This window comes from Tetrao urogallus, assembly GCF_951394365.1.
Source record: "Tetrao urogallus genome assembly, chromosome: 7".
Classification (NCBI taxonomy): Eukaryota; Metazoa; Chordata; class Aves; order Galliformes; family Phasianidae; genus Tetrao; species Tetrao urogallus.
Genome location: NC_136820.1, coordinates 8,816,059 through 8,839,855, shown reverse-complemented (window position 1 = coordinate 8,839,855; position 23,797 = coordinate 8,816,059). Strand labels below are relative to the sequence as shown.

General features: G+C 34.6%; 1 protein-coding gene across 1 annotated transcript in view; it reads right to left on the bottom strand.

Annotated features, from left to right (window-relative positions):
- The window catches only part of ULK4 (unc-51 like kinase 4), a gene marked incomplete at its 3' end in the record, with an annotated part of 210,418 nt that overhangs the window by 182,598 nt on the left and 4,023 nt on the right, over positions 1-23,797 (bottom strand). The window contains exons 4-16 of the mRNA XM_079538560.1: positions 22,995-23,157; positions 21,442-21,543; positions 20,557-20,640; positions 19,638-19,713; positions 18,975-19,064; positions 17,212-17,318; positions 17,035-17,104; positions 16,779-16,878; positions 16,106-16,210; positions 15,084-15,144; positions 13,129-13,310; positions 12,325-12,371; positions 11,395-11,473 (exon numbers count right to left, since the gene is read on the bottom strand). Coding sequence (XP_079394686.1) covers positions 11,395-11,473; positions 12,325-12,371; positions 13,129-13,310; positions 15,084-15,144; positions 16,106-16,210; positions 16,779-16,878; positions 17,035-17,104; positions 17,212-17,318; positions 18,975-19,064; positions 19,638-19,713; positions 20,557-20,640; positions 21,442-21,543; positions 22,995-23,157 — 1,266 coding nt within the window. The remainder of the gene's footprint in view (positions 1-11,394; positions 11,474-12,324; positions 12,372-13,128; positions 13,311-15,083; positions 15,145-16,105; positions 16,211-16,778; positions 16,879-17,034; positions 17,105-17,211; positions 17,319-18,974; positions 19,065-19,637; positions 19,714-20,556; positions 20,641-21,441; positions 21,544-22,994; positions 23,158-23,797) is intronic.

Genomic DNA, 23,797 nt, shown 5'->3' with positions numbered 1-23,797 from the left:
GATGCATAGGTAAAACACTAAAAGAGATGACTTAAGCAGGTGTCAGATCCAAATATTCCTGTGATTCTCTACATTTCAGTGAAAGCTGTTCAATGATTGAGTGACTTGACTGAAGAGGGCAGTGACAGGACAAAAACAGTTCTGTCAAACTCTGCTTTGGGGCGCAGATAGAAGAGGAAGGAGCCTGAAGAAGCAAGATACTCTAGTTCTACAAATTCTACATTCAATACAATAAACTGGGTCACAGAACATAGAATGGCCTGGATTGGAAGGGACCTCGAGGATCATCAAGTTCAAACCCACCTGCCACAAGCAGGGCTGCCAACCTCCATATCTAATATCAGACCAGGAATACTAGAACATGGATGATGAAAGGGAAATCTGACTCAAGACTATAAACACAGTATAAATAGTTTTCAGAATGTAGAAAAAAGAAGAAATGTACAACACACTGCACAATTTATGCAGGAGTATAACACATCTAAGGTGCAGTATGCATAATGTTTCTTCAGGTGGAATATCATGCGTAAGTTGACTGAATGTGTGAAATCCTACTTTCTTGAATTTTATGTAACTATTATAGGAAACGGCCTTCACAAACAAATGGAGCAGCTAACCTAAAATTCAAATGCAGATTCCATTAACGCACTTTGTAATCAGCTCAAGATCCCAACGGAAAACAAGAAGACACAAGCATTAGGAAATAGCAAGGACATCCTGAAAGTAACTCCTCTCATTTTATTATGTTAGTCCATAACATCAAAGGTAGATGCTGGTGATATGACAGTAGTGCTTGTATGCTCCCTACAATATTCAGTTATACATTACTGCCATACAACAGATGGTAGGAGAGAGGCAGCGTGACATGGAAGTGCATCTGAAGCAAAGGTGTGGAACTGAATTCCTTCATGCAGAAAATACTACACCCACTGGCATTCACCAGCACTTACATTATATTTCTGGAGACCTGTAATGTGACAGAAAGCATAACAAGACAGCAGAATAGCAAGGTCTCAGACTAAAGCAATGGAGGATCTGCTTAGATGGGATAGCAGTGGGTACAGAAATAAAGGAAACTGCTTACCTTGGGAAGGCCTATATAGTCCCCAGAGAAGTAAGGAACTCCAAATGAGATCCCTCATCTCTACTGCCAGTCCTTAAATAGGGCCTGGGAGAAGGTGGATCCTGCCTCTACCCCCTTCCAGTCATTCAGCTGCATTGCATGCACTGAGCTCCCCTGGGTTGGCCCTGCCTTGCAATGGGTGCTCAATCACTGGTCCAGGCCATGACTTTGTATTTCCACTACACGTCCAAACAGAGGACATTAGTACAGTGAAAACTGGACTGTGTGGGCACCATTCTCCTATTGATGACATCATCATAGCAGCTATGAAGGTGTGGGTTAACTCTATTGGTGCAGATTTTTATGAGCATGGCATACAGGCTCTTGTTCATTGCTGGTGAAAAATGCATAGCTACCAGTGGTGACTGCTGAAAAATAGCATCTTGTAGCTGAGAATTCTCTCTATCAAATAGTGTTCTCGTGTTCTTTGTAACTGTTGTTGTTTCCATGGAAATAAATAGAAGGCAGTACTTTTGGGGGCAATCTACCTAATTATAAATCTGTAACATTTGCTAACAAATCAAAAACGTACCAAGTCAAAAACCAGCAACAAACAAACACCACCTGTGTACTGGCTTCAGGATTTATTTTGTTTAGAAGAAGTTAGTTCTTCTCCCCCTTGTGAGAGATGTACCACAGTTTAAGATGCTCATAAGCAATTCAGTTTCCCCCACCTTTTAAGTTTGAAGCTTTTTAATGATGGGAAGGATCACGTAAATGTGTTTGCCTCAAACAGAAGGGATGCTCTGTGTTCATTTTTGCCAGTGGTAGCAACGAAAAGGATTACTCAGGTGTCCAAGAAGTGAAGGGTCCTTGAATTAGGAGATTTCTCCCTTCAAAACTGCAGCCAGTGACCATCAGCTGAAGACTGACATCGAAAAATGCTTACTAGAGCTCTATACATCAATCTTCACAAAAGAAGATTTGTCGGGAACATCTAAGCAAGTGGTTCTCTTTCTTTTTGTTCTCCTCATTTTTGCTTCTGCATCATTCTTTATCATTATTTACATGCTTCTACTGTTCATTTTTGCCTTTTACAAGTTTCTGGATTTTTATTCTTTTCATTAACTGTGTGCGATATACTTTGGATCATCATTTGCTTCTGGGCAATGTGTTTATTATCAACTTGAATTAGAAACCACAGTCAGGACACTACTGAAGTTCATCAATAAAACACTCATGTAGAGATGCTTATATTTATTTATTTGTTCTACGTAGACTATCTCATATTTTTAAAAAATTATATAGGCACACAGTATTTTCTATTATTTTTCTTTGAAATTATTATTACCTTTTATTGAGGGAGGTTGGAACAAAAGATCTTTAAGGTCCCTTCAAACCCAAACCATACTGGCATAATTGCAAGTTCCTTCATTTTACTCAGTGAAGGAGACAACCAGACCCAAAATCACCTGGCTAGAAATTTCTTTCTTGAAAAAACAAACGTGCTTCAGGCTAATGTTCAGCTATTCAGAGGAAAAGCTGGTAGTACAACAAATATACAATTGATCTTGCATAACACTGAGGCTGCTTTGAACATCTTTTAGTGCTGCAATCAAAGACAGCAGGAAACTGAAAAAAATATTAACTGCAGATTGGTGGTAGCTGAAAAGTCTATCACAGAAATTTGTGGTAGCCCACTTGTGCCAATCAATGTGCTTTAGAGGGAGAAGCTGGTTATTCTTTTCCTATTTCTATTGCAATTTGATAAATTTGCAAACAAGAGACAAAACAAGTTGGAAAAAAAGAGACTATGTTCATTCTTCAAGCTACATATACTTAGTTAAAAAAGACAGACATTTCAATAACCAAACAGTTAGCTAACTCAAAAAGAAAATTATCAGAAAAATTCAAACCCAATCCACAGCTATGATAGGCTTAAAGTAAAAAAAAAAAAAAAAAAAAAAAAAAAACTAATATCCAGACAGTATAGAACCACAATAGTGTACAATGTAACTTTGTAAACACTATGAAAATACTAGCAAAATTATGCTAGGAAATAGAAAATAATTGCACAGATCTGCTTTCCAAAATTAAGAAGCAGTGTTTCATGTCAAGAAGGTTATGCATGAAAATTTTCAGTGTGGTCTCTCTTGTTTGCAGCAAGAATTTGAACTCCATGATTCACTTCCCCTGTGTGTTTCGTGGTTCTGCTGATACCCATGACAATGTAAGAACCAAAAATATTTCACTCTTTCCACAGACAAAAAAAAGCTGTTTTTATTAGGCTATTTTAGGAATACTACTCTGTCCAGTTCACCTGGCCTCTCATGCCCCAAGCACATCTGTCACACATCCATTTCTTCATAAAGTAACAGGTGTTGGCTCTACACTTAAGTAGCATGAAAAGATAGGGGGGAATACAGGACATCACACAGTGCCAATGTCAGACATAATAAACTTTAAAAAAAATCTGCTAGGAATGTCTTTTCAAATACATGAAGTTCTTTGCTTTGTATTATATCTCTTTAATATGTTAGAAATATTTTAGATACTTAGAAAAGCTCTTGACAGAAGACTCCACTTGGTTTCAATTGAAAAAATGAAACATCAGAGAAACATAGTGCTTTCAACCTATTCATTTTAAAATTGACTTTATTTTTCATTTTCTGTTCTGTAATATTTACCCACAGTACACCAGCAAAAGTAACTAAAAGCAAAGGCCAATTTCTATGCACAATGCCAAAAATTCTAATGAAAGAACAAATCTAATATAAATCTACAACAGGATGATAAATTCAGCTCTTTTCCTGCCCCATAATGCACAACCATACAGAACTCCACATTCATGCTTTGCTGTACTGTTTTCATAAGAACTTGGGATAGAATACGTGCTGTTAAATCCCAGATGTAGCATAAAAAGAAAGAAGAATTGAGACAATTCTTATATCACCTCTGCCTAATGGAGGAAGGCTTAAGCATTTCACCCTTGTTTGAAATTGTTTGAAATCTCTCATTCAACTTCCACCATCTCTACTAAGAGTAAAAATACTGAGCTGCCTTGTGTATGTGAAACTTGTCAAAACGTAATAGCGACACAGAAGTAAAAAAAAAAAGACTGGTACAAATATTTTTTTCTTAACCAAGAGAAAATGCATATATAAAAATATTTTGAATTTGCTAAGCATAGCAGGTCAGAGGCTACTCCGTTATGTGTCAGAAAACATCCTCCTAAACCAAGGACTTTCTGTTTAAATGTCCTGAGAGCTAAGAAAACGTGAGGTGAAGATGGTAAAGAAGACAGTAGTGTGTATGTAATTAAGCTCAAAAGTTAGCCAACTGCAAGACAGACATTCACAAGAAAGCCAGCTGACTTAGCTGACAAATCTGCTTGGTAGCTGTTTAAGTATCCCTACTGCATTTTCTACATAGAGATCTAGCTGCTTAAATACAAAAGGGTCTGCACCTTGTAAGTGTTCTCAGTGCTCCAAAATTGTTATTCCTCTGTGAAACAGCACTCAGTGCCCTCAAGGGCAGAGGCTTTACAAAGAAAAGTAGAGGTGTATTCCCAAAGGCAGCTTACCAGGAAAGTTGCTTCTACTTTATTTCTTAATATCACATTCATTTAGGACAGCTGACAGGCTGACTCTGCATTCTCAGTGCTGCAGAAAGCCACCCTTATGTTTTCACGAAAATAACTGCAGGTCACATTAAGTTGGCTAACCAGAATTTGAGTTTCCTCTTTTGTGTTTGTGTTAAAAAAATTAAAATTTGCACATTCTCATTTTTTACAGTGTGTGTACATATGTAGAACATATGAAAAGCTCTGAGAAATCACTGAATGTTTTCCATTCAGATTCCCAAATACCATCAATAAGGGCAAATTATATTATGCACACACAGAACAAGACACGAGTGTATATTATAAAACCTCATGAAAGTGATGCTGAAGGACATACAAACTAAAATGAGTTCAGCAAGAGCCCACATAGTACAACAGACAGGAAAACGAAACAAAGGCAGCTACATGCTACTCTTCAAGTAAACACCATTTTCCTCTGGAAGTTAACAGAAACAGTTTATCAGCCTAGGATAAAGTTAAAAAATATAAATCCTACTCCATAATCCTCCAACTGCCTTCCAAATCAAAGAAGCTTTCAGGTTTTATTCTTTGCAGCCCTCAGAAAATATGATTTGCAAAAACGAAATCATTAAGTAACTTCTTCTCTTATACTTATTAAAAACAATATTTGCCCTTAGTCTAAAATTAAATCAGTAGATTTAGGAATAAGAAAATTAAAACGTATGTAATTAGTTTGAAGTTTTCTATGCAGCCAAATTGAAGGGAAAACAATGATTATAGAGTCAACGCTGCATTATCAGCCTAATATTTGTGCTCACCCTACTTTAACAGTAACTACTGGGCCATGAAATTTCTTTGCATATTTCCTGTTCTCAATGGGGAAAAAAAAAAAAAAAAAAGATGAACTATCTACCTCAAAATGTTGGAGCAAATTCAGTCCTCAGTATATGTTAACTACTGTTAACATTAAAAGAAATTACTGGTTAGACAGCTGCCATGCAGTAAGCTCTCTTCAATTGAGGTTTTTCTCCAGTAAAAGCTAGCTGGCAATAATTTAGGACATATGAGTAACTGGAGATTTAAATCCAGAAGTGTAACTTCCACATTATTACTTAGAAAGTGATTGTTTTATAGCGAAAAAATAGCTAAAATATTACTTTTAAATATTTAAAAAAAAAATTAATTAAGCAAGACTTAGAACTTCCCACTGTACATTTATATTACAATGGACAGAAGAAAAAAGGAATTACTAAAACGTCATAAACAGCTTGAGCAGCTGCATTTTATACCACATACGATTGTTGTTTCACTCCAACAGTGAAATACGGAGATCTTCAGCTTCAAATACTCTATCTGTACTGCTAAAGAAGTCATTATTTAACATCTGTGTAAGAACCGTTTTATTAACTGCAGTAATATGCAAATAGTCAACTAAGAGAGCAAATGACTGTGTAATATGAAAACAAATGACTATGTAATATGAAAATACTGTGGAGAAGCCCTAGGTGCACACCCACCACTCAGCAACAACCAAACCATCAGCGCGCTATTAATGCTGTATCAACTGACACCAAGCTATGGGGAAGGCAGCGCTGACTCGAGTCAAATACTTGTATGCATTTTGATACATTGACTAAACACAGCACTCTCAACAGCAAAGAATGTGCAGCCATGCTTTCTCTACAAAATGTCAAATGGACATTGTTATGCTAGAAAGATAAATTTTCATCACATTCATTTTGCAAAACAGCAGACGAGCGTGTATGCTAATCTGCAAGTCCTCCTATGCATATACCCTGATACAGCTTATCATTAGCTTGTGTCTATTTCCTAAAGCTTGGGTGTTTTTTTAAATTGGTATTATTTTTGCATAAGAACAAACAGTGTATATTAAGATAAATGCCACTGGAGGAAAGACAAGGATAAACTCAAATATGATCACTTGTGAACAGATTTCAATAAGCCTTTTACAATAAAAATAGCAAAACTAAAGAGGTTGGAATAAAAGTTCAAATAAAACCTTCTATTCTAATTTGAATCTCCTCAGAGTACAGGCAGATGTGTATAGGCCTAGAAACAGGAATAATCAGAGAGAAGCCAGGAACAGGACTTAAAGTCACCACTGTATGAGAATTTTAATGAGAACAAACTGTATACCTATTCCAAAAGTAGGACTCAGACTAGTTAGAAAAAGGAACTGTAAAGCTGAACTTATAATGATGCAGCTATGCAATGTAAGTTGTACAGGACAACTAGCAAATTGTACCACAAGAATGAGAAATAAAAAGGCTCAAGTTATATGCAGTTTCAACTTGGATAAAAACACATCAGGATACTCCATTGCTTTCACAAAAGAATGAAGTTCTAAGCTCAGTATTAGAGGCACTCTGCCATTCTACATGGAATATCAAGTTCATTAATTTGCCCGTGGAGTTTCATAAGCCAAAGGCTTTGCAAAGAAACTTGCAGGTGAGAAAATTATGCAGCAGGGTCTCCAAATCCTCTCCCAGCAAAGCAATGGACCCATGTCTGTAGGTTAAAAGGCACAGCTGCCTAGGTCATAGCATGAGACTGATATTTCCACTCAGATTTTAAAGAGAGAAACAACAAGAAAGATTTTGCCTCCAAAAAGCAAGGGAACAGAAAGTGATTCCTTTAGTGAGGGAAGACTGGTCCTGTACCTGACAAAGAAGGATGCTGCTCCCTGACACAAAACATTTGGTGAGATTCCTCTATGATCTCCTTGAGGATCAGTAAAATAAAAGGTGAGGCAGAGATTTACATCACAGTAGATGTGCCTATCCAGAGGGAAACACTACATATTCACGGAGAGGAAAGAACAACAGTTTCTTGTCATCAATAAGATAAATTAGACATACATAGAAGCAAGCCTCTCTAACTACAAAAATAAGGGTAAGCAGATTTTTCTAAGCACAAGCAGTTAATTCTGCAAGAACCAGTTTCAAACCCTAAGTAGGAAGCTTTAGCTCTTTTACCAAGATAACTAGGAAAAAATAAGAAAAAAATATATTTCTGATTTGTAAAAGGCAACTCCATAGGAAAAAAATACCAAAAAACTCAACCATTAGTAGATCAGAAAGCAACTAATCTTCAGCAAGTGCCTCAACAAGTTTTTATTGCAACTGCCAGGTAAAAGAAATTGCACAAAATGTCTTCATTCTGACTTGAAGAATAAATGTACAAGAGATCAATTTCTCTTTTATATTCTGAGGTCAGTCTCTCTATTCAACGTGGTACTGTTCTAAAATACACTTAACTGGAAATAGACCAATTGCAAATGAATTCGCATTAAAATATATCAGCAGCTTTAGAATATATGAGAAGAATCAAAATCATACGCAGTTCCACTGTCATATATATATCTAGACTTTTCCAGCACATGATGCTGTGAGAAACAGTAGCAGACTTGCATTTTATTTTTGTGTTTTACTGACCTCTAGTGGTTACGTATGTAATAATGAGAGCCTTAAAAACATCTCTTTTCCTTGGGGGGGGGGGGGGGTAGGAAGGAGGAGGAGAACTGTTAATTCTTCTGGCACAAAGCACATTCACTTTACTATGTGAAGTAAGGACGAGGCTTCTTTTCTTTCCTAAAATTATTCTACTTCTGCAGCTCATCATTGCTGCTACTTAACAAGCCATCTGAACAACAAAAACAAAAGATGAATGGTGCAATTTAACTTCAAAAATAGAGGAAATGTCCTCAAATAAATGCATAACTGGGTAAAAACCAGGAAATTAAGGGTAGATACGAAGAAACATTTTAACAGGAAACAGTCAGCACTGCTGTCCTGCACGAGTCTCTCTGAGGTCCCCTGCTACTTCTAAAAGTACAAAAGAAATCACAAACAACTGGATGAGTGAATATTGAAGTAACAACACTATAAAGGGATTGTAATGCTGCAATAATAATGGAAAAGAAAACTTAGTAGACATAGCACAGCATGCATAGGGCAACAGCAATTCTGCATTTTCATGCAATTCTGAACTGACTTCGTATTTGGGAACAGAAATACTTAAGGCTGTAGGATAGGGGCTCACAGAGATCAAGTCTGCTCAACAGCAGTCGAAAGAAGAAAAATTGTTAGCAGTTACTAAGAACAGAATGGGAAGTTAATAGAAAATCAGCTACTGTTAGATAGACCATTTATGTGTCTGCATCTTATTAGAGGAAGCAGTCTTGGTCCCCAGCCTTAAAAAGGTGAAACTGGGATCTGGAAAAAGAATGTAAAATGGCAAGAAGGATCAACAAAATTTTAAGAGCTTCAGCATGAGGAGCTAATAACATTAGAACAATTCTATCTGGAATAGAGATGAGCAAAAAAAACCAAACATCAAGCCCTAAGCATCCCATCATATCTCATAATTGCCACAGATAAGATGAACATGAAAGTTTGTACTTCGTATGTAGTGTAAGAACCAGTGGGCCTCAGAATGACCCTACCAAGGGCAAGTTCACACCAAATGAATGCTACCTCACACAGCATACTGCTTAACTGCGCAGTCTCTTCCCAATGGATGCGATGGATGATAAAACCTTTAAAGGGCTTAGAGGACAAGTAGATAAATTCAAATACCTGGCTCAGGAAATCCTAGAGATGCCTATTGCTGGAGGCATAGAGCGGAAACAGGAGTACGTACCTGCATGACTCCTCTGTGCTTCTCCACATTTCCCATATTTGCCTCCATACTACAGAAAAGCTAAATTAGCCCGCTGGACCAAGACGATCACATCAACCTTAGCTCACTTCAGTAAAGGACTTTCTGATAGGGCTTATAGTTCAAGGATTGTATTTTACAGACCGAAGTCCTTAAGAACTGGATTACAAAATCATTTTAGATTATTATGTTCTGACTAGTCACAGCTTGCTCTTGACTTTTCCTAAATTACATCAGCCATCAAGAAACTTCAGCCAGAGCATCAGTCGGCTCATATAAGAGGATAAAATATAGTATATTTTATTACAGTATACAATGTGGTTCAAAATTAGTTGGCTTTGCTTTTTCTTTTTTTAAAAAATAAGAAAATAATTTTAACTTTTCAAAAAGCATTACACAATATGCAATAGCTGACAGTTCCAAGGAATGATAAGCCAGCTATTCATCCAGTTCTAGCAGCTTGAGGGCAGGAATCAAGACTGTAGACCAGAAGTTACAACACTGAAGATATTAGAATATTTTTTCCTAATTCTAGTCTTGTAGGCATTCTAAAATATTTTTACAGTGATAAATTGTTTTAAGAAGAAGACTTGCAATAACTGCCACTACAGCAAGCATAGCAGTCACCTTTTGAACAACATTGTAACTCAAATCCATTATTTTCCTAATCAGAGCATATAAGTTAATTTTAATTCATATACGAATGGGGTCAAATAGATATTGAGAACTAATTTTTGTTTCTAGTCCCTCAGTGTCACTGGCAACACATTTAATTTGCTTTTTTTAAGCAGAGGCAGATTTCTAAAAATGCTGAAGTATATTTGGAAATGACTTTTATGTTCCTATAAAAGCAAAATAACCGTAGTTATTCTAGATAATGAAATTACAAGGTGCAATATTCAGTAAGAGAGGGAAAAAAACAACAAAAACTAACACACTGGGACCTTAAAAAAGAAGAAAAAAAAGACTCCTTAAGTCTACTGCCAAAAAAGTTAACTATTAACCATTAACTGCATTTGCTACATACCAGATCTGCACAGTGTGAAAGCATATGATCTCACTGCTCTCTACAGCAAGCAAAGGATGGTGCTGGGCTTTTCATCCAGGTTTTTGAGAACAGGACACATGGGAACAGCATAGAGCTGGGCCAGAGGAGGGTCAGACTGGGCACTTAAGAAAATTTTCTGTTCCATGAGGATAGTAAAACACTGGAATACGCCCCAGAGAGGTGGCTGATGCTCTGTGCCTATGAGTGTTCAAAAGATACCTGGAAAATGCTCCCAGTACATGCCTTAGCTTTTGGTTAGCTCTGACATGGTCAGACAGATGGACTCAATGGTCTTTGAAGGAACTTTAACTGAACTACTACATTTTGTATTTGCAAAGTGGGACAAGTAGTTGGATTTCTCACATTCAAATACTGACTGTATCTCACAGAGCAAAAACAAGGTCAGCTTCACAGCTTAAACAGATATTGAAAAGCAGATACTGTTATGCTGTGCAGTGTGTATGTATCACATGAAAAAAAAAAAAAAAACCAACAACCAGTAAGATGTTAATTATTCTTCAGTTTGAGTCAGCTGCTGAGAATACAAAATGAACAGAAAATTCAAAATTGTTTTCATCTCCATAGAAAATCACTTGACTTTTCATTATACACATTCTTTAAGAACTGAGAGAAATCTCAAATGAGTCCCAACTCCATTACTTCTTCTAGAGGGGAAAAAAGATCTGTAAGAAGCAGCTGTACTATTTTTATAGTGACTGCACTTCCACATAGCAAAACATGTCAACACTTTCTTTGTACATACACACACAAAACACAAGTATGACAGTGACTACTGGATATTCTGTAAAGGAGAAGAAAAAGAGGCTGCAATTTTTCATACTCCAGCATTCCCAGAGTTTTCTAAATATCACAGCCTACAGCTACACAGAATGAACACGCAGGTTTATGTATTTAATTGAATTACTTCCCTTTTCACATATGGAGGAAACAAAGCAGTGAAAATCTGACATACAAGTAAAAGCATTAATAATATTATTAAAAAATGAAATGGAAAGTCACCTCAGACACAGGTATGTTTTCTCCAAGCTCAGATGTGTGCAGTGCCAGCAAACCAATCACTCGAGCCACTTTAGCACGTCTGCATATGAAATACATTTTTTTCAGGTAAAGGAGAACTGTTTCCAAAACATGACAAAAACAATTTTTTCCTGCCTACACCTATTTTGTACAGATCACTAAGGGCAGGAACTATTTAAGTCCTATTTACAGGTGAATTTTGTCTTTTTTTTTTATTTTTTTTTTTATAAATGTACTACTTAATTCTGTCTGTAGTTCAGCTTAATTTAGCAATAAATTCATGCAAAAAGATACGTTTTTACCCTTCAGCAACGAAAAATGGAGATTCTTTAGTTTATTCCAGTCCTCACAATCAGCCATGCTCCCACTCAGTTTTCTTAAAATACTGAACCCCCCCCAACAGATCCTTATAAACATTTTAGTACAGCTGATAAAACAAAGAATTAAATGTATTGCAGCAAATCAGCTTTAAATGCTTCATTAAAGAAAAAATAAGCAGTAATATCAACACTTATTAAATGAGCAGCAGAGGGCACTACCAGCTTCAAGTATTTCTAACATTTAAAAAAACTATCATTAGAAATATTTTCCTATCATTATGGAACGGCTTGGTTTATTCAGCAATTTAAATAATAATATTTGACACAGTGAGTCATGTGGCTTTCAGGTAGAATTTTATACATTTAATATAAGCTTAGATCTCACAAAAGTGCAGTATATTAATACAATGCCAAAACAAACAAACAAACAGAAAAATAATGTTACTTACATCATACTGCCAATCAAGTACCACAGTGGTTTGAAAGGCTAAAAAAAAAAACCTCCTCAAAAACTGTGAAGAAGTACATCCTTAATAAAAATCAGTAATAATAGCACGTTTGAAGAAATTGATGTAAAATAATTGTTACTTACATATCCCAGTTGGCGGCGGCACGCAGCTGCTGTATTAACACTGGAAACTGTAATTTGAAGAAGATAGGCAAATATGAATGGTACAGTGATCTGATGCATTCCAGTGATAAATATAGAAGAACAAAATACTTGTAATTATGTAAAATGTTTTTGGATGGCATTTGTAAAAAAAACAAAAACAAAAACCAATATTAGCCAATGATAAGCAAACACTGCGGACATTGCCCAACAATCAATTAAGAACAGAATTCCTGAATGTAAAAATGGCATTTTTCCCCAACATTCTTCCCTTAAGCCAAACTGATAAACATATACCAGCTTATGAAAATGAGCATTATTTTCTATGTGAGTATCACCATACAATGGAAAAACTGATGCTTCCATTTTGAAAAATAGATTATCATACAGTATTATCAAACAATTATTTAAAAAGTGAAATAGTTGCCAAATGCTAAAATAATGAATTGAGAGTTAATGCACAATCAGCACTTATTTCTAAAATCTTCTGCTAATCAGCGATTCAGTTATTGGACTGTTGTAAAAATAATTAATAATAATTCTCCAGTGATAATAGAATAATACTTAGAGCAATTCTCCATTAGGAAAACAGACATGGAATTCAATACATTTTGGTTTGGTTTTTTTTTTTTGGTTTATACTTCACTTGCCTTTTTTCTTCACTAGGGTGCAGTAGGGTTTTTTGTTGTTGTTTTGCTTTTTAAATATAACTAAACGCAGCCAATTTTTGCTACAATGCCAACGCTACATAAACCATATTGATTCCTTCAGAGCTTTATTATTTACCAGCTGAGAGTTAATTAGCCTGCTTGCAGCTTCCTTGTGGCCAGCCACAGTACAGAGGTAAGACAGTAAATTCAGTTTAGAACGTGCTGTTCCTGGATTCTTCTCAGTGGAATCAAGCAACAAACATGCTTGGTGCAAGAAGTCATTCCAGTCCACATCCTTCAGAGATGACAACTTCTCAGCTAGCACAAGAAGCAAACAAGTAGTTAAAGATCTTTTATGTTGTTTTAATACACTAGAAATAACATCAGCATGAATAAAATAAGCTAGAAAATTTTAATCTAACTAGAATTCCAATATTTCACGCTGTTTCTTTACAGCAAAGTTGAGGTAAAAGCTAATGAATGTCATCAAAATTCTCTCAGAAGCAATTGCAACAAACCTAAAATACTGATTAATTTTCATATAGACAGGTACCTATCTGGTTAAACCTTAAGAGTAACTGAACACAGATGACTTCAAGAAGAATACAAGTCAACAGCTGCCAGGAGAACGAGCGTAATCATCATCTCACTGATCACTGTATGGGAACTCAACTTCCCAAATACTTCCTTATCAGTCTTCAGGACTAAATTCAGTTCACCTTAGTAATCACAGTTTTGGTCAGTAACTTACTAAAAACTTATCTGCCATCCTGGCGTGCTCCAATATAGAATATCTAAGGACATCCTTTCTGTCTATTTTATATGCAAGTAACACTGTCTAATGAACAGTTCACGTTAGCAAAGGCGAAAGGCAGTATGAATTTCAGGTGTTCATCTTTTACTTCATATTTGTTTTAATGGTACGGAAAAAGTGTAGATAAGCAGCACCAAATTCATTACCTTAGAAAACAAATCAGAAAAAAAAAAAGCTATAACCATAGAATATTTACAACCACAAAAAAAAAAAAACAAAAAAAAACAAAAAAAAAAACACCTGTCCCTTATTAAATAAATACAGACAATAACAGCTAAACACATCGGAATATCTGCCTGATAGTTTGGATGCTTGAACACTAAATTAAATGAAACAGCACTTGCTCAGGTATTTGAACATGGCCATTCTTGCCAAATCCAGAATGTTTTTTGTTACTACAATCTTGTTTAGGGGACATTCTATTCTTCTCCAACTATCGAATTCCTTTAAAGTATGGAGAGTCAGTTTGTTAGGGAAAGAAAAAAAACAAGGAACTTTGTTTAGGTAGAGGTGCTATCTGAATTCTAGGAGTAACTACTTGCCTAACATTCCTCTTCAAGCACTCTAAAGCCAAACAATACTACCCAAAATATATCAGAGGAAATAGTTTCCAGAAATAATAGACTTGTCTGAGGTTAAAAACACGACAAAACAAAAAAGTATCCACTAATCTACACTGTCCATTGGGAACATTTCACAATTACACACAAGACTGCCAGGCTATCAAGTATTATAGCTCATCAACACTACGCTTTTCAACATCCTGTTTTCTTTTGCTTCCTTAACTTTGTCAAATCTTAATCTGGTTGAATACCTCAGTATTTTACAAACAAACAAACAAACTTCTGTTTTTCCATGCTAAAAAAAAGTTGGCTGTCTTATTTTTTAAAGCTTTTAAGTATGGCTTATAAGAGGGCAGAAGAAAGGGTATATATATATATATATATACCCTTATATATATATATATATATATATATATATGTATATATATATGTGTATATATATATATATATATATGTATATATATATATATGTAGCTGTCAGCACTTGAAAATTCTACTCATTTTTTGTCTAATTTGTCTAATATATATATATATATATATATATAATATAATTGTCTAATTAAGAACATAACTTTTGCAACTTCAGGAAAACCAGTTCTGAATTCTCCCCTCACCTCAGCTGATTTACAAATTTACAGATTTAAAGATTTACAATCTTGCAACAGTTACACTACCTTATACAGAATGAACGTTTCTGAGTCAGCAGAGCCATACCTGAATATGCTGGTATATGTAAAGCTTTTGAGTCAAATCTAACTGGCACTTGCTTCATTATCTGCAGAAATAAACAACATCACAATTAGTTTTAATGTGTTTCTGAAAGTTTTTCAGCAGTCAAACATGAAAACAAGGACACAGAAATAGGACAGGATGGCTGTACAAATCAGTGCTTACTCCTGAGGCATTTTTCAATACTGGAAAGGAGCTTATAGGCAGGAGGAGGATTGACTTTTTACATATATAGCTAGTGGTAGGACAAGGGAGAATGGATTTAAGCTGAACAAAGGGAAGTTTAGAAGAAAAAATTCTTCAGAGTGTGATGAGGCACTGGCACGGGCTGCCCAAAGAAGTTGTGGATGCCTCAGCCCTGAAGGATTTCAAGGCCAGGCTGGGTGGGTTCCTGGGCAGCACGATCCAGTGCCTGGTAACTCTGCCCATGGCAGGGGGGTTGGGACTAGATGATCTGTGAGGCCCTGCCCAACCCAAGCCATTCTGTGGTTCTTACAACTTCAGGCCTTCCTTTCCAGAGAAATCGAGTTTTTTAGATGCTTTTTAGAAATATTATATCTAAAACTTAGAGAATGACATAAATTGCACTGGAAGAGTTTAACACCTGAACTATGTGGCTTCATGGACAGCTTTGTGTTCCTTATACCAAAACACACTCAGCTTTGTTTTCATTTAAGTAATAGATATTAAAGCAAATTATCAGAAAACAGATCTACAAAACCGCTGAACACAGCATTTAATAGCTTCTATTTATTCTATTTATTGTAAGACATTATTTGACATTACTTTAAAACCCCAAAATAACTCTATTCTCCAAATTAGTAATACAATAGGACTGTAAAAGACAGCTAAAAACTTGCATGAGAGCTTGCCAGATGACTGGGTGGAACTGCTTTAAAATTTGAATTATAAAACACAGGAAATGAGTTTCACCCTGATTTAAAGATTTATCTGCAAAACTAGCCTCACCCACAAGTTCCTGAATCTTATAATTTATTTTGCTATACCTTTGGATTGTCAATGATTGGCGTTATGATAAGATCAGATTCAGTGTAAATGAGCTCTTTCAATGCTGACTCCATATCCTGCTGACTTGAGCACACATTTTTAGCCTGGAACAAGAACAAAGTTTTCTGAAATACCATTTTGCACAAAAGAAGAAAATTTATACTTACTCCCATAATGTTTCACTTAAATATTATGCCACAGAGTTTGGTCATGTAAATAATATATTCTAAATTGCTTTTTAATGGTGTAGTTATTGATAGAGCCTAGACTTTGCAATTAAAAATTATGAAAAATATGTATGCAAATAGAAAGACAAAACTCTAAAAAACAAAAAAAAAAAAACAAAACTTGAACTTAAGTTCAAAATATAGATGGATTTAAAAAAAAAAAAAAAAAAAAAAAAAAAAGATAGTCCCTCTCTCTTTTATGCATTGAATTAAAGGGGGACAAAACATCTTATTTGGTTCCTACGCTGGAAGATTTGCAAACATTTACTTTAACTTTTTTTTTTTTCCTTCAATATTTTTACACACTAAAGGAATTACTACTGGAGGAACTACTTTTCTGTTATAATTACAGATTGAGAAAGAAAGGTGTCTTTGATGTAGTCTCCATGCTAAGATCTTGACTATGATTATATCACTGCCTCTTAATATTAGTTTTTCTACTCACCCTTGTCATGCTTGAATCCTTTTGTGGAGAATTTTGGATTGGAGCAATAGTAACATCAGTTACTTGTACTGCAGTGCTGGTTCTAGGAGTAGGACGAGAACTTCAAAAGAAACAGAATACAGATTAAGTCTCACTGCAGGCCACTGTTGTGGGATTTTGTTTGTTGGTTTGGGGTTTTTATTTATTTTCATACAAATATTTTCATATTTTCAGAGGACTTTCAAGGGTTTTCTGACTGTTGTTTTGATTTTCATACCTCAGAAGAAATATGGATTCATTTGATCCACCATCTGCATTTTTGGGGCGCAATTCAGTCGGATTTTCTACTGAAAAAAGAACAAACTTGAATCTAAATGTTCAAGTAAACAAAACACAAGGAAGAAGCATGTGGTGAGACCAACAAAACAAATCAAAATAACGTAATGAATATTACCTATTTTGAAAGAATTGCTTGGTAGCTTATTATCTGCTCTTGAAGATGATAGGTTTTTACAAGCATCTTCTGGCCCCTTGGTATTCCATGACTCCAAGTCTTCATTGCTGTTTAATAAGAAATATTAATTAAAAAGATTTAAAAGAGATCAGATTGATCGTATCCATTACTTATTGCAACTATTAACATGCAATTTAGCTGTCATTCTCATAGATCATCCTCCTATTGCAATATGAGCTACAAGTACTTTTTATATTGGTAATGGGAATGATGAAAAGCTGTTTTTGAGCAAGCAACTTGGAAAATATTAAAGAACTCTCTAGCCCCCTTAATACAACTGGCGTTGAAGAAATTTGGAATTATACCTGGGATTATACCCTGGAATACACAAGGGTAATTTTGTAAGAAAAAATTTACAACCAATTTACTTTCAATATCAAAGCCTGTATCAAGCATTAAGATCAATAAAGACTTTTTTTTTTTTTCCTTAATAGCAAGTTTTTCACTTTTGCTTCTGTATTTCCCTGTACTGTTCACCTGGAACTGGTTCAAATAAACCTCGCCTGTGGGGCTCACATTTTGAAAGGAAGAAGTACAGATCTTCTTTTCATGTCAGGACCATGTCCTTGGTTTTTCATGTGTGCCAATTACTGCCTTAGTGAAAATTTCAGAATCATTAGAAGACTCAAGTAAGTAAAGTCAAGAAGTCCAATATTTTGTGGGTAATTATTATTCTGATTCTCTGAGAAATTGCTCAGACATACAATATGGTAAAGGTGGATCTAAGTCTCACTAATATTTTGAATAAATTCTGATTTTGAGATAGAAACTCACAATCTTGATTATTTGCCCTGGTGGTAAAAGTAGTAATAAAATTAAAGGACAAAGAGCAGCATATTAAACTAGAACAGACATTAGTAACAAAAAATACTGCAGCCCTGGTTCCAGAAATAGGTATTTCAACAATGTGAGATAGAATGTAAAAATAGATAAAACACAGAAGCATGTGGCGTTCTAAAATAAAGCTATTTCCATACTTGTTCTAAATATTTGAATGCTATTTCAGGTTGCATTCAGGGAACAACAGATTGTTTAAAAACAAACAAACAACTCTAAATGGAAATTAAGAAATTAAAAACAGCAATATTAACAGACATTTGGAAGAAACCTAAGTATTCAGTGAATAGAGCCTATTTTCACAAAAGGACTGGGTGTTTCTGCCTATATAGGAATGCAGAGTATTTAACATTTAAATATAAAAACATTAGATTAATGCTTTATGCTATAAACAAAGAATATGGGTCAACTACATTCACAAGGCTAACAAAACCTAAGATGATGTGCTGATAGGTTTTTTGAAGACTTTATGTTAATGCATAAGAACAAACAAACTTACATAAAGATGAAATTGACTCATGTATGAGGTGCTAATAAAGCTTCTGAAGGACAGTACTGTAAGTCAAATTACTGTTCATCATTGTTATATAAACAAAAAAAAAAAATAGCATTCTGTGGCTAGAAGAAATGAGTCTACAGAAAGCAAACAGATACTCTTACACTGATAGGATACTGTAATTCCTAAGCACCCCAAACTGCTCACTGGATGGTATAAAACTTAACTCAGCAATTATTTAACAAAATTAAACTCCTAAGCAAAATTCAAAGACTGAAAAATTCACAGAAAAATATTTTAAATCTGTACTATTGATTTATTTATTTGTTCATATGTACCACAAAAAGACATCTGCTAAAACATGAAGTACCTTGAGCCCTGGCTGTGTGAAGAATCGCCATCACAATGGCTAAGGGAGTCTTTCCAGAATGGATGATGCAATAGGTCTGTCCAGTTGAGCCTTTTGAGAAGCAATAGACAAACTGAAAAAGCAGTGGCAAAGTACAGCTACAAAAGCTTATCAGGCTACGTTCTGAATCCAGTGGTGCTATGAAGCAACTATTACTGTTCTTAGTTGGTATGTGGTGAACAAATAAGTTACCTTATAGAGGAAATGTTCTGCCTAAAATTGAAATGGATCATTCACACAACACAGAGAGGTGAGATTAAAGATTAAGTACACAGTTTAACCAGTCCCATTATTTACATTACTCTATAAATAATTATGTTATACAAAAATATAAGTGTAACATCTATAAATTAAAGTCTTATAAAAGATATGCCCATTGCTCTGGAAAACTGAAGCCATCCAATTTGAAAAGCTAACATCCTGTTAAACAGTTACCTATTTAACACCACATACAAAAGTAGAAAACTATGCAGAATTAATATTTTGATTAAATAAAGTTTGCATGAGAAATGCACTATTTCTTCTTTTATGAAGGAGAAAATTACTTTTTCATTGTCACTAGATATTATCATAGTTATTATTTTTTTCCAGATGTGAAAAAGGCAATGCAACCAACAGGTTTACCTCTTCTGAGGATCCTTCTGAAGCAATCCATCAAGTAAGCTGATGAACTCTGCAGAAGGTTTCTGAAAAGCAGAATCTGAAAATAGAAGAACTTAAAAAGATAAAAACTGGACAACAGAATCAACTGTGACAAAGTAAATCAAATCATTATCTGAATCAAAACATTAAAGCAGTTTTATTTAACACCAATTTCATCTGAAAAAAAAAATGCATAAAAAATACTAAATATTAAGTCTAGTAGTAAAATGATCTTCAAAGAGATTATAAAAATCAATACTTGGTCAAGCTAATCTAAAACAATAATATACATTTATTATTATATTCCTATATATTCACAAATTCATATTTTTTTATATTTCATATAAAAATATGAACCTTCCCATTATCATATAACTATTAGATGAAAATAAAGTAGAGTTGAAAATTGTGCTAATTGAAATTTACCCTAGCTGTGGTAGTTTTAAGTTCCAGAATTCTCAGTTAACTGAGAAAGACTGCTTCTGAGAGCTCAAAATCATGTAATACAATCGATCTATTTGCTTCAAAAATAAAGTTTCCCTTACAACCGAAACAAGTAATAGTTGTAACTCAATAGGTCACCTTTCTACTGTATCAGTTTGAACTGAAATTAGAAACTAACAAGGTGTCTCCATGAATACCACCGATGCCTTGAATGACGAAGTTCAAAAATTCCATCCATTCCATTTAATTCTTAACACTAAATGATACACATGTTTTATCAACAGAGATATAAGCATTCATCACTAATGGAAGATGTTCATAGCAAAGGAACGGCAATGGTAACATTCGCTTTGGACAGCAAAACAATTCCTGCAATCAGCCTCAGAATAAACACTGCAAAGCAAAACTTTGTTACTATTGATTCAATTTGACACATTTAACAAGAGAAGAATGTTACCCTTGGGCCTCGGTGGCAGTGGATCTTCATGTAAAATCTTTTCAATTAATTCTGAAAAGTTCTCTGAGAAGAATGGTGGTCTTCCTAAAATAAATGGAAGTTTATTTTTTCAGTTATGCAAATTTCAAAATGGCTGTCAGGTGCAATTATATACAATGAGCTCATTTTCCTAAGGAAATATTCAAAGCAATAAGCATACTTGATTTGAATTTAAAGGTTCACTTAAAAATAAATCCTTGGATTATATTCTTCTACTGCGAACCGCCAAAGAGACCAAGGACAGAACATGTTCTAAAGACAGCTTGAGGTAGGCCATCATGAATGCTCTGAAAGAATCCATAATGACATAGCAGCTGGAGAACGGAAGAGCACAGTATGCCAATCCGACAGATCTGTGTATTGTCTAAGACTTCAGACTACTGCACTGTAATTCTTTTGCATTGAAAGTTTCCTTCCAGCTGCAGGCAATGCTAACTTTATCTGCAGGAAAGCCAATGACCAGTTTTAAACTAGTTAAATTTTTCTCCCTCCGACGTCAAATTAATGCATCCAGAGTTTAATACTGAGGAGATTAAGAACATTACGTTGTCCAAACAAGTACTGCTACATTTTCAAATCATAGTATTTGAGGGATTTGGGTTGGTTAATACCATTACATTTGGAATTCAGGCAGAAGTATAATTTAGCAGTATTACTTCAGCTGATTGCTTGACAAGTTGTTTTTCTTAAGCATATTTAATGTATTCTTCAAGAAATTTTTATTACCTCTCTTAAATATATCTTTCTCTCTTTTTACTTCCTTAAAAAATAAACAAGAATTTAAATTGGGATCACAAAGTAGGTTTTCGTTATCACAGATATCAAAGAAATACACAAACATACAACCTGAGAACATTTCATAAAGTAAACATCCTAAGGACCACAGATCACTGGACTTGGAGAAGTCTTCTCCCTTTATTACTTCTGGAGCTGTGTATAATGGAGAGCCTACAAAATACCATACAAATACACTCAATTGAACATCAGTCCTGTAGAACACCTGAAACTTAGAGGTCTCTCAGATGCTCCTAGACACAAACTATTGAAAGATTCTGAAAAGGAAAGCCAAAATTCTAAAGCTTTCTTATTTGATGAAAATGTAGCACAGCAGTTGTAGCCCATTGGATTTGCATGGATTTTTCTGCAGAAATTGAAGCACACTAACAGCTTCTTCATGCTTCAAAAATAAACAATCTTTCTTATGTAAACAGTACTGAAAAACAACTAATCATCAGACTGGAAATTACACAGACCACTTGAAGCAAAAAGTATGGTGAAAATCTTGTGTCAAAAACCACAAAAGCCATTCTCTAAACTATTGTTAAATGGATACAAAATCTCTAATCAAAGTAGAAGCAATTCAGTATCATACTTACTGAACTGTGCATACATTTAATATAAATTTAATGGAAATTAGCCCTAGACCCAGAGAGACCATCTGCAACACATACTGTTTTCATATACGATAAGTAGTGAAATTATAATTTTGTCAATTAGGAAAATCAGTTAGGACTCAGCATTTCTGAAGCTTCAGTGATTTTCTTCTTTTTATAGTTCTACTACTGATACTTAATTGGTAATATGTGAAATGCATCAAGGACCAAAGGTATTTCACAGATTTTATTTTATTTTTTTTTTTTACATCCACATCAGTTATCATTAAAAAGCTAATTACTTAAGCCCCCTTAGCAAACCCAAATGAAGAATTAGCATTTTCAATTCACTAACTACTTTGAGCGGTTTCAGATCACATCCATATATGATTTTTGCTCAGGATAGAAAGGCAGTTTGTGTATTAGAGGGTATGGGATGCCAACTGCAAAAAGCAATTCAAAATAATCCAGTTATGTGGAAATCTTACATTCTACAGTATTTTTATAATTGCCTACATATAAGCTTCAAATCAAAAATAACATGAAGTCTATTTAGAACAAGACAGAGAGGTAAGCAACTGTTAATCTATCAAAAATTCCATGACAAAAGTACATTTTTCCAGTGCTTATACTGTCTTTAGAATTATGACTATGTATTTCTAAACAGTTTCTGTTCTTCTTCCTCACTTGCAGGTGTTGTTCCCTCTGTGTCTTACAATCCATCTTAACAATTTTCCTTAACAGCAAAATTTTTGTTCTGAGCCTACCTGGGAAAAAAAAAATTCCCTACATGGCGAATACGCAAAATCTACTCAAAGAAAACTTGCATATCGCACAAAGAGGCCATTATTTACAGATGTTGACATAGCAGAATTATTCTGTTTCTCCAGGAATTTAGTAAGCCACATCAGAATTTTGATCAACTGCCTTCTTCGAGTCTTCTCTCAAAAATCATGCATAACAACAGTCTTCTCCCACTTTCATTCAGTCTGTTTAGCTTAATTTTAGCTGGTAAAAATATCCTACCTCGAAGTCTGTTTTTCAGGTGTCTTTGTGGAGTGCTTTCAACAACATCTCTTCCTGTTTCTTCAGACCCAACTAAAGCAAAAAATTCTTCCAAGTTTTCTCCATCTGCTTTAGCCAAGCAAAAGTTACTGAACTTCAAAGTGCCAGGCCCTTCCAGCAGAATCTAGAGGAATAAACATAATCCAGCATAGCAGATATTAACACCGGTGACTGCACTAATTTCCAATACAAACTATATTAAATCACAATAATTTAATCATTTAAGTAAATAGAGATGATCACTATCATATCTAAAAGCATTGACAAATTTAAGTCAAAACAAATCACTTTTTTTCTTGTAACCAAAAAAAATCACGTAAGGTGACGACACAACATTAATGGTTCCATTCACATTTTTGTTGGCTCATCATTAAGCTGATATGAATGATGATGGATGATGCTATTGTAGAAAAGAAAGTAAAAATAAGAGTTAAAGTAAAAATGTGTTTAAAGTAAAAGGATAGTAAAAGGAACATTCATTCATTTTAGGCAAAAAAAAAGTGTTTTTTTTTTTTTATTATTTTATGCTGGACAAAAAACTCATTATTTTGATAATGATAAGTTCTTCCTATGTAGTCAGTGATTTCCTAATTATAATCTTTATAATCCCCCCCAAATTGTCTGGAAAAAAAAAAAAAACCACTCATTTGGTTAGATATGGGCTGAGGGGGGAGGCTGGGAGAGGGGCAGGGGAGGATCTTACTTTTTCAGTCTGTATTCTGTGTTCAAAAGAGTACTTTACAGTCTTTACTTTTTTTTTTTTT